Source organism: Pholcus phalangioides, unplaced genomic scaffold (genome assembly GCF_987345545.1).
Source record: "Pholcus phalangioides strain wild (caught in Gottingen) unplaced genomic scaffold, Ppha-v1.0 ptg000017l_1, whole genome shotgun sequence".
In the NCBI taxonomy this organism is placed as follows: Eukaryota; Metazoa; Arthropoda; class Arachnida; order Araneae; family Pholcidae; genus Pholcus; species Pholcus phalangioides.
In genome coordinates, this window is record NW_028301610.1 from 60,034,178 (window position 1) to 60,050,862 (window position 16,685).

The 16,685-nt window shown below is 38.7% G+C and overlaps 1 protein-coding gene across 6 annotated transcripts in view; it reads right to left on the reverse strand.

Annotated features, from left to right (window-relative positions):
* The window catches only part of LOC149074195 (mitogen-activated protein kinase-binding protein 1-like), a 413,671-nt gene that overhangs the window by 302,561 nt on the left and 94,425 nt on the right, over window positions 1-16,685 (reverse strand). For all 6 annotated transcript variants that reach the window (XM_089246846.1, XM_089246851.1, XM_089246852.1 and 3 more), the window contains 2 exons: window positions 15,861-15,977; window positions 3,199-3,297 (listed from right to left, as the gene is read on the reverse strand). In XM_089246846.1, the coding sequence (XP_089102972.1) occupies window positions 3,199-3,297; window positions 15,861-15,977 (216 nt within the window). The remainder of the gene's footprint in view (window positions 1-3,198; window positions 3,298-15,860; window positions 15,978-16,685) is intronic.

Genomic DNA, 16,685 nt, shown 5'->3' on the forward strand with positions numbered 1-16,685 from the left:
ATATGAGTATCTGACGTTTTCTGCCTCTCGCTGTCCTTGTTGAACGATGTTGAGTAATTTGTCTTCTTGAATAATTCGGGACACTGGAACTTCAAGTGGCCCATGTTACCACACCCAAAACATCTCATCTGACTTTCGTTCTTCTCGGCTTGTCTATTTCCAGACTTCCATCCCTCTCCTGCTTTATTCTTACCATCCTTGATTTTGCAGAACTTATCCTGGAAATTTTGGAATGTTGGTTTCGGGAATTTTTGTCGTTCCCACTCACCAGCATGCGATGTTTTGACAGGTCTCTTAACACTTTTGTAATCATCAAGCTTTTCTGACAGTTCGGTAGGAGACACAAAATTACTCCATTTGTCTAAATGATAATCTCGGGAAATCAACTGGGCTTCGCTTTTTAATTTCATCCGTGATGATCAAATCTCTTAACTGATCGAATGTTGTTACTTTTAAAGCGGACGTCCAGCCATCAAAATATGCACATAATTTGTGATGAAAATCTCGCCAAGTACTGGTCTGCTTCTTCTGATGCGAGACAAACAGCTGACGAAACTTTTCCGCCGTCAATTTGAATCTTTTCATCAACAGTTCTTTTACAAGGTCGTAATTCTCCACATTCTCTTCGGGCTCTCGTGCAATCAGTTGGTTTATTTCATGAGGTAATAGTCCTAGAAGATGAGTGACCCATTCCTCCTTTGGTAGTGATACCCGGCGAGCTTGCCGCTCAAAGAGCACAAGGTAGAGAGTTATATCGTCGCTCATATCAAATCTTTGCATCAGGTTTTGGAACTCTCTGCCTGGACTTAGTGTTTTCAAACTGAGTCTTTCCCCTTGATCGGGATTCAACCTCGATTTTCAGTTTCTCTATTTCCAGTCTCATACATTGTTCTTTCATTGCGTCTCTCCTGCATTGCTCCTCGATTTCATCTTTTCTCCGTTGCTCCTCGATTTCATCTTTTCTCCGTTGCTCCTCGATTTCATATTTCCTCTGCTGCTATTCCATTGTGTCTCTCTTCCGCTGCTCTTCCATTGCGTCTTTCCTCCGCTGCTCTTCCATTGCGTCTTTCCTCCGCTGCTCTTCTATTGTGTCTCTCCTCCGCTGCTCTACTTTTCTATAACCTACGATAGTTTTTAACAACTCTTTGCAAAACTCCTCGTCATATTCTTCGCTTTTCAGAATAGCGTTCTTGAGATCTATGATTTTGAAATTAGGTGGGGGGGGGGGGGTGTCCAACCCTAATTCACTCGCGAGCACCTTCAAGTCCTCTTTGATGCCCTGTGCCAAATAAGACATGGCGACCTCGTGTAAAAGGACGTAAATGACACTGCAATGTACTTTCGGTCAGAAACACTTTTTTTTTTTTCACGGGCACGAAACACTTATCGCGATCCACAAATGTGGAATGATAAATGTGTCCGTAATACTTTTCGAGTCTTGGCGACCCACGGCGAAGACGAAACCGATCTTGAAATCTCCAGCACAGTCTTGTGAAGACGAAACTGATCGCGAAATCCTCAACAGTCTCGCGAACATGAAATCAATCGCGAAATCTTCAGCACAGTCTCGTGAACATGAAACCGGTCGCGAAATTTTTAGGATAGTCTTACGAAGGCGAAACTGATCGTGAATTCTTGAGTCGAGCTGACTCCCTCTTAGACGAAAACTTTCTGCAACCGTCGAACCTGGGTGGCTTACTTGAATCAGCACGCTCCGCCAACGAAACTAGAATCAAGACGACTCGTCATCACATCAAAATACGACAAATTGAAATTGAGTCGGCTCCAACATAGACAAAACCTCCTTGCGATCATCGAACCTCCGAGCTTGGATGGCTCACTTGAATCAGCGCGACTTGAAGAGGAAACTCGAATCAAGACGATTCGCCCTCACATCCAAATCCGATGAATTCACATCGATCCCGGACGGGCCCCCAATTTCTCTGTGGGCTCTTCACAGAGAAAAGCACACAGCCTCCATTTTCTAAACATTTATTATGCGCACAAAACATACAGGATGATCATACACAGACATACAAAAAAAAACTCAGCCTTTCCCGCCGACTACTCCCGGCAAACTCACTATTGCCAAAACTAATCTTTACAATACTACTTATTCACTTGCGTGCCACAGCACCATCTAACGACAATAAAAATAACTAAAAATAAAAATCCTACATATTATATGATTAATAATATCATTAAAAGAATTTTTTCAAACACAAAGTAATGCATTGAGTTAAGCAAAAAATAATTAAATTGCAAAAGTTGGTTTTTGTTAAAATGTAAGAAATATTTATACAGGGTTAATTACATAAACAAACATTTTATTTTAATTAATTATTAAAAGTTTGAATGATTTTTCAGAAATTTTATTGTTTTTAATGTTTTTCTATTTAAAAAAAAAAAAAAACTGGTTTAAACCAAAGACCGGTTTTTTTACCAACCCTGATGACAAATGCTTTTTGTTACTTGATGTTGATTTTACTGATCAAGCTCAATAAATGTTCATTTCCATACCGCAAAAATAAAATGACATTTATCAAGAATCAGCTCATGCATTTTCATTATAGAAAAGGACTCATTATTACATCTTTCCTCATTGATAAAGTTATTAAAATTTTAGATTACCCTTCTAAAATATCTGTACTTGTATTAGATAAAATCAAGCAACAAAATCATTAATATGAATTAGGTGGATGCATTAAGGATGAATATTAGTAGTATGATAAAGATTTTGAGCTCTTGTTGTCATGGGTGAGGGAATGAAATAATTGTTTCACCCGCATGAGTGACAAGCATAACAGTTCAAGTGCAATAGTAACTGCAATGAAATTATGCTCATTGAATTTATTCAATTATTTTTGAAAACCAAAGAGACAGAAATCATTTCATCGTAGTGCTAATGATAGCCACAAAAGTCTAATATATTCCTCAGGCATGTATATAAGTAACAATTCTGTACTAGTCTTGTTAGTAAATCTCTGAAGATGTCTACTACAGATATGGACAAACAACAGGATGGAAACTATCTAAATCATGACATAATGGTCTAGAAGTTGAATACATGTCATTGAACGCTGACCATAAAAGCCTAAGAGAATATTTACACATACATATTTTTTATAAAAATTATTAGTTCGAATCACTTTAAAAAAAAATCAAACAAAGATACGTCAGAAACCAAATATAACTTACTTTGGCATTACGTGAGCATTCGAGATACCAAAATTTAACGTGTCTATTTCCAACAGTAACAAAATAATTGCCATTGGCAGAAAAGGATATTGCTTTAACCTGTAAAAAACAGATACTTTAAATGAAATTACATAAATATTAAAAATGATATTTTAAATAGCATTGCACAAATTTCAACACTATTCTAATATTATCCAGATTATTGAAAGCACAGATTATTAACAAACATTAAATCTGCTGTCATGAGAGTAAACTTTATCCCTCATTGTAATTTTATGAAGCCTAAATTTATTTATTTAACAGTTATCTACCAATATTTTAAATGTACAGAAGAACTATATAAATGCAATTTTTTGGTTAATTTAAAATATTCCAAATAGGCCTAAATTAGGTATACATGCCCCCCTCCAGACCCCAGCCCTCAATAAAATAGGCCACTTCGCACATTTTTCTAAATTAGTCATACTATTCGTCAAAAAATCACCAAACTGAGTAGGATGTCAAGTACACTGAAGAGCCAAAAAAAACTAGTACACCTGCCTAATATCGTGTAGGGCCTCCGCGAGCACGCAGAAGTGCCGCAACACGACGTGGCATGGACTCGACTAATGTCTGAAGTAGTGCTGGAGGTAATTGACACTATGAATCCTGCAGGGCTGTCCATAAATCCGTAGGAGCCCCAAAGCAGAATGTTTAGCATTGTTCTGCGACGAACCCTCAGCTGACTGGAAATGTTCTGTGGTAAAAATCCCCATACATGTAATAGTGGTTTTTTTTTTGCACTTTTTCTTAAATTTCTCCCAAACTGTTCTGCAGAAGAGCTAATTGTTCTGCGTAAAATAAAAGAATTTCGGAAAAAAAAGAAAGAGCAATATCAATGGTTTCAAAATTTTCTTTGCTTCCTTAGAGTTACCCCCCCCCCTAATACCGACGTACCATTTATCCCACACAAATATATCCACTGCTACTTCCGCACCCAAGGGGATGTTGGTCAAACTGAAAGACCCCCCCCCCCGTCTTTGCATATGCTCTTCCTTCACTAATTGTAATAGAAAGGAGCACTTTTTGATATTATCAGGGTTTGAAACTGGAAGCTGTTTCTTCTCCCATGAAAAGTAAGTTTCAGGAGGGAAAAAAAAATCATGTTTCCCATTTCAGAAGAAAAGGATTTCTTTTACGAAAATTGCGCCCCCCCCCCCTAATTTTACAAACAGGTGGTAACGCACCTTTTGCAACTGCTAGGTCTGGTCTGCTTCAACAAAATGGAAAATGAAAAAACAACGAGATTTCTATCGGTTTGAGAAAGGGGTCTTCCTTCTGTCACGCGGAACCCATGTGATGGTCACAGATGCATACCCCTTTAAGGAATAATATTCGGTATATAATAAAAGAATAAAAAGTGAATCGTTTCCTCATCCAAGATCACTGACCCTCCTGAAATCCTTCGGAAGAACCGAAATAAAAAATGTTCGAGCCCATGTGATCATGCGCAGGGCTACCTTTAAACAAAGATCTAAAAATCATACCCCCAACTGATGGGGAGCTAACAGGGCTCCTACCAAGAATGAAAATTTGTTTTGGCACTTTTCCCCCCCCCAAATTTCCCACCACAAGCCGCCAATTCTACCTTGGAAATACTGTATACAGCGGCACCCTGTCTTGGCCGATCTCGTGGCACACCCCTTTCAAGTAGGAACCGTGGCTGTACTCGGCACTGTTTGATTTCCAAACAAAAATATTGCTCCAAATGGAACCATAGCTCCAGAAGAGTGCGCAGGAAGGAATGAAGACTGGGCCTCCATGTGATCAGAAATAGATAACTGATAAAAATTGAAAATATTTAAGAAAATTTAATTAAAATATCATATTGGTATATACAGAAAGTACCTCTATATATATATATATAATATATATATATATAATATAATATATATATATATTATATATATATAATATAATATATATATATATATATATATATATATAATATATATATATAATATAATATATATATATATATATAATATAATATATATATATATATATAATATAATATATATATATATAATATAATATATATATATATATATAATATATATATATATATATATATATATATATATATATATATATATATATATATATATATATATATATATATGATATTTTAATTAAATTCTTTCATCTTAAAATGCTTAATTTTAAGGTTAGTACCGAAAGATTTTTCGGAAGATATTCCTTGTATCCTCCCGCAGCAGAGCCTCAGACTAAACTTTTCATGTACCCTTCTATAGTTAATTTACAATGTGCAAACCAAAAAATTATAAGAGAATCGCCCCGGGGCCCCGGACTGTAACCCTGTTAATGAGTTGCTCCTGCCCAATATAGTCTTTTGCTATACATTAATGTAACAAAGTTTTTTTACATAAACAAATTTAGATATCAGTGGTTCTAAAAAGTGCACGGTTCCTAGTGGGTTCACTGTGACTTTGCAATATTGATGCGTACCTGTTCCATGCTCTAAATTGATTTCTTTCATAACTTCTAAAAGGCGGAGGAGAAACGATGGGACGATTCTCGTCATTTTTTGTTTTTCACGCTATAAATTCATTATAAAGGGGTCCGTGAATGTCAGGTTGCGGCCCCCCGCAAAAGATACCATTAGCCTGGCATCTTTTGAGCCCTCGCAATCTCATGGCCTCCACATCCTGGAGGAGCCATGCACGAGGGAGCCGTGGTTGGCAAACACTTGAGAACCACTTGATATTGTATAAGTGGAACTATTGCTAACCTAGCTGCTTCAAATGAAAGAAGGTCCAAACTCAAACATCAAGAACTCAGAGAACTTACCTTGATGAGCAGTCTAAAGCAGCGGATCTTAATCTTTATCTACTCGTGCAGCCCTTTTTAATATATAATTTCTATGAAGGAGCTCTGTAGATTCGTCTCTTTTATTTATTTATCATTTACTAATTTATTTTATTTTCTTCGAGTGACTGCGGAGCCCTTCCCGAAGTGTACATAGAGCCCCAAGGACTTCGCGGAGCACCGGTTGAGAACCGCTGGTTTAAGGAAATAAAAGGAAATAAATGCAAGCACAATTGCACCACTGTGAAGACTTGTAAGCAAATTATCCCATATCTGCCGGCATAGGCGTACGCTGAATTTTCTCAAGGTGGGGGGGGGGGTTCAGATTTTTTTTCCTTCAGGGGGGGGGGGGGTTAAGTTTTTTTGCTGTAAAATAACACTATAATCTTAGCTCAGGGGGGGAGGGTTAGAACCCCCCCCCCCTTTGAGTACGCATATGTCTGCTGGTATCAGTCATAAACAAGGAGACAAATTTTCCTTAAGAAATCTTTGAAGGCATTCATTTATTCAAATGAAATGTGTGTCTGCATCACCCCATCAATGCAGAATTTCATTTATTGTAAAATACTTTTACCCTAAGATAATGGAAGGACGCCCGCGTGCAGGGCCCCAACTAGATACTTTGTCACGCGGGACAAGCGGGAATTTTTGCATCCCTTGCAACGTTCTTGATCGTTACCTCCCGGTTCTTAATATTTTTTCCCCCAGTAAACATTGAGTGGATGACAACAATGGAATAGACAAAGTTTAGATAGAACTATAACATTTATTCAATTATATTGTTAAACCATTAATCAGCGTAATCACTATTATCACAGGCCCTTTTATATGTTAAACTATTAATTAACGTTTTATCACAATTATCACAGTTAGTCTTTTCTCTCACTGTCACAATGAAACAAAAATATGAATCGATCTCACCGCCGTTGTCCAGGTTTTCACGTCTTATCACATCGTCCGGTAGATACTCCCAGGTGTCTGCCACACAGCCAAAGACTCGTCGTCACCAGCTTCAGACGACTTTGGTGTAAACACACGTTGAGATGAAAGCTCAGCCACTGCACATGGAACTGGAGATGAAAGTCCACGGGTGGCCGGTCTGGCCACTAACCGATCACTGGATCACGACGACATTGAAACCTTACGTGCGATGAGACGAGATAAGTGCCAAGGCACACTTCTACTATTGTAACTTCATCGTTACTTATGAGACGATCTGGCTCACACCATGACAGGGCGTGACGCCTTACTGATTAAGTCGGTCGTTAGTCGTAGGTGAGGAAGTAGGTAGGTAGAGAGGTAGTCAGTAAGTAGGTAGTGAGTCAGCACATCTCTAGCTGGCTTTTATATAGCAGCATTCCCACAATGCCTTACTGAAGAACCAATCACAACATAGAAGGTGCGGTATTAGCTTGTATCTGATTTACATAACTTCATGAGAAAAGGAAATACTGTAAACATTATAATATTAAATCCGACATCCAAACATAACAAATTGGAGACCGATCGGCGGACACACGATCCTACCGGTCGATCCCGGAGACAAAGGTAAAACAATGACTAGAATAAAGACGATTTCCACGGGGCCCAATTTGGTAACGTTACACTTGCATGAAGAGGAAGCACTTAAAGAATGAATTCGGCGAACCTCCTGGTTCAGCACCCAGGGCACCAGACCCGCCTGCTTCCCCCCTAGTTGCGCCCCTGCCTGCGTGGACAGAATCGTAAAAAAAAGCGTGTGTGGGTTCCAAAAATATCCATTGTAGGTGAATGAAGCTGTGGGAATAACCACTGGATAAGTAGAGCAACAGGACAGAACAAAAGGTATAGGATGAAGAAAAAAGATTTTTCATTCTTTGTTAGGTTTTTGTTTACAGCAAAACACTGTGGGTGCTCAAGAAGCAGCAGCAGCAGCACCCCCGGGTTCTGACGCCACACCAAAACATATGTATCTGGATACCCTCCATCCCTTAGGCAAAACAGGGAAAAGAGGCACAAGCAGAAATGTCAGAAAGCGGGGGGGGGGGGGGGGGGGGGCGAAAACACTGCAGTAAAATGTTTGCTGTATCAGCGCCTAAAGGCTCTATCAATTGTGATGGCAGCGGGGACTTCAGCAAGATTCAAGACTTATAGAGAGGAAAAACAGGCAGTTTTTCCTTTAATTTTTTTTTTTCTTCGTGTTCGATATTTACGGGGAAAAAATCAGAAATCTATATAGGAGGTTTTTATTCCTGAATCAATTCTGTGGGTGCTCTGCCCCGTTCTACAAGAGAGTGTGGGTGCTCGAGCACCCACAGCACCCCCCCCCCCCCCCGGCTCCGAAGCCACTGGCTAAAGATAAAACACCTTCACCAAAACTGGAAAAATTTTGAATTTTGGGCTGCTGCTTTCAAGCTTACAAAGTTTGAATATATCTGCCCAATATTAAACTATCTATTCTCTGAACTGATTATTACTTCTTTTAATTCTTTGAATTGTAGTGCAACCCATTCATCGCACATAATTGATAGTTCTGTTGGTGATACAATGTTAAGCAACATCCCAGCAATACCTGAGGGAGTAATGTACCATCCCAACAATGCACGAGAGGGAGCACAAAAAATGAGAGGGTGCAAACATTTCATTCTCTCCAACATGTTTTGGAAAGGTAGGACATTTATATATAATAGGTATTTCACAGAAGTTATGTAAAATGAGCATGCTCCTATAGGACCTATATAGCACAAACTCCTTCCTTTGACTATTGTTAAGAGCATGCCCCTCCACCCGCCAATGCAGGAGTGGACCAAGCGGCCATATTGGGCGTCGCTTTAGGTGGTGTACCAAATGGAGTTGAAAGGGTGAAAAAAGCTTTGTCTACCAAAAAAAACGTGGTCAGTAGCGCCAAAAATAGGTTCTGCATGGGTAGAGATTTTTTCCTCGAGCTGCCCCGTTTGCCAAATCCGGATTTTCACGATGTGAAATCGTCACGGTCGGCAACCGCCGACGATAAACACACAACTGCATAGTGGCTGGATGACAAAACTATGGATATTTTTGCTGGAGTTTGTACAGATCCTGTTTTTTCCCAACAATCGATGAAAATTTTTGGTGATTTAAACGAGCAAACCAAAGGCGCGTGTGCAATCTTGTGAAAAATAAAGCGAATTTATGCCGTAGATTGTGACACACCGGGCCACGTTCCTATTTCGTCGGCCATCTTACAAAACTTCTAGGTTTAGAAATAGGCTTCACTCACCTTAAAAAAAGGTCTCAGTTCGTAACGTGGAGGTAACCAGCAACAGCCCATGAACAGAGAACCATCGACGCAGCGGCACACCTTTCTTATATAGCAGAAAAACCATGGCAGTAACGGCACAACAGGTCCGGCAGCCAAAAGAGCCAACCAATCCCAGGCTTTGGTTTCAGGTGATGTCATAGAAAAACGGAGGGAGCGACCAATGGCGTCATGATCAAGGTCGTCAGGACCAAGTCATGACGTCACACAAGAATAGTAAATGATCCTGCCGTTAGGACCAACCAACTCCATTATCAATAGAGTTGTTAACTGAAAACAAGAACAAAAAACAAAACACTGCAAAAGTATGGGTGTCTGCGGCCACCCACACCTTAACACAATTACAACTGCATAGTACATTTCCTTACAAGATATGCTGTCTTTGAATGCAGGTTGGTAGCCACGAAATTACCGTTATTTTCAGTATATAACCCGCTGGACCAAAAACGCTCTCCGAAATAGGAAAATTTAGCATATTCATTCAAGGACTCTGATTGCCTGCGGGTTATACCAATAACAGTACAGGATTTTGTACTTCAAGGTAGTAGAACTACTTTACAAGAACACGAAATAACGCGATTGTGGTACATGGTGGGAAGTTAAAAATATTGGTTTCCCCCGTATCTTTTTCCTTTCCTCGGAATGAACACATCCCGTGAACAAAATTTTCACATGTTTCTTTTACCCAAATTCCAGGTACTTGACGCACAACAGTGAATTAGCAGTACCTCCGTGAACCACAAATAAGAATTGACGCAAATGTGAAGGGATTCAGCGCCTTGGCGCACCATGTAGCAAGAGAACCGTTTCAGCACAGCTCTTGCCCCCCTGTTATATGCTGTATTCTGTTGTTTTTTTTCTAACAAACCAAATGTTTGAAATTTTATCAATTACAATTGTAAATTAATTCACAAATTATATTTATTCAGGGAAAAAGAGGAGTGTTTTTATGAAATATCCTTCTCCTGGCTATTTTTTTTGCGAGAAATATATAATTGAAAACTATTTTTGTGACGATTGGTGAGGTGTATACGAAGCGACGAACATGAAGCATTCCTTTATTTTGCATTAACATGCGAAACACACAACCCTTCGTGATGAAGGTTAAAATCGAACTCTCGATACAACTTAAATCTCACATGTCTCGTGAATAAAAGTATTACTGTACATCCTTGTTAACCGCTTGCCTGTTACATACTCCCCCTTTGGTTTCGCGGACGTCGCGGCAAGGAACCAGCAATAGGCGTTATGGGAAGTTGTTCAGTGTTCTTGTTAGTTCCAACTTTGAGTGGTCGTCCCTTCTTTCGTGATGACACTACGGATACAGCATCCGGTTTCGCACATGGTGTGAGAGCAGAAGTACGATATACGCTGACAGAGACACCCGATTTGGCCGGATCAGCGACTATGTACCTCGTAGGCGATCTCTGGGCTAGCACAGGGTACGGTCCGTTGTGGTCCACACATTCACCGTTGATTGTTGTCCGTTTGCAAGACGCATCTCGATAGTTTCCCGATGGAATTTGGCGTTTTGCTCTTTCAAAATACGATGCAGAGTATCACTTGCGATACAGTGCGTAGCACCGCTGTCGGCACAGGCAGTTCCCACTTTGCCATTTACATGAATTTTTAACAATGCTACGGGTTTTGTAACAGAACAGCATAGATTCAGTTCCAACTGACCAAACTGAGCAGTTGTCGCTGTCATTTCGGGATTACAGGTCGGACACTGCGCTCTAATTACCCCCGGATATCCACATCCATAGCAGCTTACAGGTCGCTGTTCATCCAGGCTGATCATGGGAAGTGTCTGTTCATCTGCACGAATCACTGGTTTTGATGATGTTCATGGATATTTCCTTGGTGTTTGCTTTCGACGACCCTCGACATCGTACTGCTGGTTGAATTTCTTTGGGAAAGTACTCCTGGCATCTTCATACGCGTCGAGTTTCTCCGCTAGTTCCGATGGGGAGATCAACATGGCCCATACATCGATGAAATGTTCTTTCACTTGTGGAGGGCACTTCTTCTTCATCTGATCAGCTATGACTAGATTAATCAAGTCCTCGAATGTTGTGACCTTAACTTCTGTTAACCACCCTTCAAGATACGTTTTCAACTCAAAATAAAAATCACGCCATGAACTCTCCGAGTTCTTCCGATGCTCTACAAAAAGCTGTCGAAATCTGTCCGCATGTAGCTTAAATCGCTTTAACAGCAGTTCCTTGAGATACCGATAGTCCTTGAACTTCTCGTCAGGCTCCCTGGCACAGATCCTAGCCACCTCCTTCGGTAAACTATTGATGAGATACGTAATCCACAATTCTTCCGGAATCTGGTGTAATCCCATGTGTCGTTCGAACAGGACCAGGAACAATGAAATGTCATCTGATGATTCAAAACGCGGAACCGACATTTGAAAGTCCCGATTTGTCACAGCTGGTCGAACGGAAGCTTGGCACTTCTCCGCTTCTATCCTCAGTATCTCGAGTTCGAACTGCATTTCTGCTCGCCGGTTCCTCTCTTCGGCTTTTTCTCGTCGAATTCTCTCTTTCTCTTCGGCATCTTCCCGTCGAATCCTCTCCCCAGTTTCTTCTCGTCGAATTCTTTCTTCTGCTTCTTCTTGGTGAATTCTCTCTTCTACGAGGGTCTGTAGCACCCCTTTTGCGAAGACCTCATCGTATTCTTTACTGGACGTAATCAGCTTCTTCACTTAAGTGGACGTAATCACTTTCATCTCGGGTTCGGTAGGTTCGCCCATCTCTTCGGCAAGGCGACGGAGTTCGTCTTTTCGATATTTCGCTAAGTAAGACATTTTCACTCACTTGCTACCTAATTAAAATGTCCGCTTAGCTAAAAACACTCACGCGTCTATTTTAAACGTTGGGCGCCAATGTGACGATTGGTGAGATGGTCGAAGCGACGAACATGAAGCATTCCTTTATTTTGCATTAACATGCGAAACACACAACTCTTCGTGATGAAGGTTAAAATCGAACTCTCGAGAATGTCTTCTCTCTCGATACAACTTAAATCTCACGTGTCTCGTGAATAAAAGTATTACTGTACATCCTTGTTAACAGCTTGCCTGTTACATTTTCACTTTACCATGTGTTTAAGTTTAGTGACATCTATTATTTCGGAAAAGCACATGTTTCAACATGCTTAGTTTTTGATCAGTATTGCAAAACATGGAAAAATGTCTTTCTTCTGGCATTAGCTAACCAGAAGGAAGGTTTTATTATAATATTATAAGTTAAGGGTGGGGGTGGGGGGGGGGGGGTTAACATTTCTTGGTTGCAACATCAAGCTGCAGTAATGTTTCATCTGAAGACTTCGTTTTGAGAATGCAACTCATGCTGTAGTAAAACAGATAAATTAAGAATATGTTGTTCCCCCATAAGTGATGAAAAAAGAAGCGAGAAACACAAATAAAAAAAAGGGAAATAAAAATGCAATTGACAAAAAAATTATTCAGAGTATCGGCTGTTGTCCAAGTTGAAAATAAAATACTCAAATATATGGAACATGTTACGAATCTCAAGCATGAATATCAAGTTAAGTGCTGAAATAGGCAAAATGCCTAGTCGGATTTGCCTCTCTCTTAACATGGTTAAATTTAATTTTTTCATCATGAATTATCAACAAACTTTACATTGCCAACTTTATTTTATTTATTAGCAGGTAAAAAAAAAGTGTCCCTGAGACTTTTTTTCGATAACTTTTTTTTCATTTTTGTCATTCAAAAAGAGATATATCTCTATTATGAAAAATTGAGAAGCTATCCATACTTAGATGAAGATAACCATAATTTCTTATACATATGCAAATACAAAGCCACAACAGGCAAAATGCCTAACGAGGTAGCTCAGAAAAAGATGCCTATAACAAATATGGATGTCATTTATATTTCTAAAATACAGCAACCCAATTGATAATGCAATTAAAAAAACTAAAGACTAGTATACAATATAATCTAATGTTATCCAATGTATAATATAATACAATGCCCATAAAATATATTTATGGTTGTCTTATCTAAGCATAGCTAGCTTTTCCATTTACCCCAACATGTCTATCGTATTTTTCTTTCTTCTTCTCATAGTTTTTAGTTCTTTCATAAAAATTGCTTTTATATTCGGTTGTTGAATGTTTAAATTTTTACTTGACACCCATATTCTTATGAGCATTTTTTCGGCCATCTGAGTGGCAGTTTCTGTGTTATAGCTTTTGAATTTGTTTTTTTTTCAAACAAAAATACTGGAAAAATTTCACTCCTGCATTTCTCTCGATCTATTTGCATCTTTGCTCTGAATTTGTTAACTGTCCCATATCCCCAAATATTGATAAACAAGCAGGTTTTACATGCCAAACAGGATTGTCTCAACATCATGGCTCCTTGGGCAAAATGTTTTTTTCCCCTCTCTGTCTCTCGCTGTGAAGTTGGAGCGAAATGAATGTATGTAGAAAATGAATCCCTGAAAAGGAGTAAAATTCTTCAAGTACTCATTTTTAAGGATCATTTCTTCATCAACGTGACAGTGAAACTCTGGGAATTCTCTAACTGGGTGGAAATACTAGCCTACTAATATCACCAGATCATGATATCAGGGAGGTTCGCAGAACGTCCTAGAGATAGAAGGCCTCCGTAGTCTGCTTGCGATGTCAGTAAGTAGTCCATTTTCCCTCAGAATATTCAGGGAAAAAATTCCCTGCTCGTGCCAGTATAATCGTTTTGAGTAAAAGAAATGATCCGGCTCAGAATTTGTGATTTCTATGCCCCACATCCAATCACTATGTGGTATTTGTGAGCCAATCAGGAAGATTCTATGCCAAAATAAAAATAAACGAAATAGGATGCTGTGTTTTAAAATGTGGCAAACTTGCTAGGTAGTGTGAATGATGTTTATGGAAAACAGTGCAGAGACCTATCTCTAGTAGGGGCTGGCCCCCCCAATTTGCATCAGATCTTGTCAGGCTATGTCTGAGTGGGCTCATGCATAAAGATGAACCTGGTACTAAATGCCGGCAGATTATTCTTCTCTTGGTGGTACTGACTATTTTGCACATTTCCAGATGCAAATAGGTTGAAAGTATTTTTGCACTACCTTAACATTTTAAATTGAAAATGAAATACAATTTCACACACTGTAACGCAGAGTCGCTCAATAATATAAAAACAATAGAAAAAAATGACAATTAATTATATGTATGCTAAAGATTCAAAATCAGCTGATATTCATTATTCAAAATGAATGTTATATTACATTTTCATCAAAAGTCCCATAATTCAGGCCCTCAACAAAGCAATAATAAAAATTCTCATGCCACACATATCAGAAAAATAATGGTCCACAACAAAATGATTATCTGCAATGCATGAATTGAGAACTTCATCATTTTGGAACATATTCATTTTGGAAATGTGGCCTGAATTGAAACACAAAAAGTTATTTCATTCATGAGAACATGAAAGATTACAATAATGTGCAAATGTTGGGGAATGATGATGATTCATCAAATGGATGCTGAAGATTAGGGGGTCCCATACTAGGTATATTATACAAGGCACAATTTTCAGGTGTAAATGTGGGAATGTTAGGGAGACAAAGTCCTCTCAATATTTTTTATGGCAATAAACATTTTTATGACGAAAGACATCACTCTCTCTTGTTAATACAAGAGATTTGTGAGCTATTAGTAGAATGTTGCCTCCGTCCATCGCACTGAGCCATTCAGCGTATACATATGCTCCAAGGAGGGGAAATTCTGTCTTTATAGCTTAGTTGGTAAAGCACTCCTCCAGCAAATGAGAGACTGGGCTTCGTGTCCATGTGAGGGCAGAGACGAATTTTCTTTTCCTGAAACATTGATATCTCCTCATTTGGCCAACTTTCCATATCTGTTGTATAAACCTTTTTATTTCATCCCAAAAAGAAAGGGTAGGGGAGAATTTTTTTTTGATTCGTTGAATAGTAAAATAAAATAAAAAATACCCTGGAAGCTTGAGGTCCCTAGGAATACTTTGAAATGGCAATATATCAGGCATCTGTCTGAATGCCCCTCGAATAGCTACAGATAAAACATTAAAGTGCTGTTTCTAGTAAAAAAAAAACCCGTTATTTACTTTTTCTTTAATAGATTCAAATATAGGCTACATATATGCATATTGTTTCTCATATTTTAACACATAACAAGAAAGGGACAGAGATATCAGTACACCCTTACCTGAATGTGATTCAAAACTTCAGCTGCAGAAAGTTGTCAGTAAGCTGTTTCTACAAATGCACAATGGAAACTAAAGCAAATAATCTGTTTTTCAGTGGACAACGTGATAAGTGGTGACAGTCAGTTTCCACTTTTCAATGTTTTATTTGTCAGCACCTCTGACAACAGCATACACAGTAGCACATAGATTATAATTTATTCTTCAAATAGGTTTATACATAATTTTGCAATTTGTTATTCATATGGCATCAAACACAATATTATTATGTTCCAATAAATCTGCACTCACTTTTCGGGATACTTTGTTGGAAGCAATTTTGACATTATTTTTCCATTCCCAGAGATTGACAATCATGTCATGCTGGGAGCCAACAGACACAACATACTTCAAATTAGGAGAGAAAGCCTGAAAAATGAAAGAGTGAATTCATAAATTAATAAGAAAATTTCTACACAAGCATATTATACAAAGGTTAAATAAAACTCAATGTGTGACTTAAGGGGCCATTCAAGTATTATGTAAGCAGATTTTCAGCCATTTTTGACCCTTTTCCCCCCGTCAGGAAAAGTCAGCAAAACACTGACCCTCCCCCCAACCAGCAAAATTTCGTCAGCAGGTTAGAATACTTCATATCATCAAAAAGGGGTGGTTAATGATGTAAGCAACCTTCAAACCCCCCTCACCCCTTGCCATCAAATCGAAAGTCATCAAATCCAAAACCCCCCTCCCCCTCAATGCTGACGTAATACTTGAATGACCCCTAACACTAGAAGAACCACAGTTTTGTTACACCTAGAAGGGCCGGAACCTGTCAAAATGACCTGAGTTTTTTTTTCACCACATACTCTAAATTTTCATAAATTTTATATGTACATATGAGTGTAGGTAAGGAATAAAATATAAATTATAAGATTTTTTTCAAATTAAATTACACAATTATATTTTACTTGAAATTCCAAAAAAATTCTCATAACACAGCCAATGAAGCAGTTTTGCTGTTCACAAAGGCAAAAAACCACTTCAACCTAAGATGTTAACAGACAAATTACCAACCCATTGTCTCAGAAATATAAAGTTTTGATTTTAAGTAGTTAAAATACAAATACAAATACA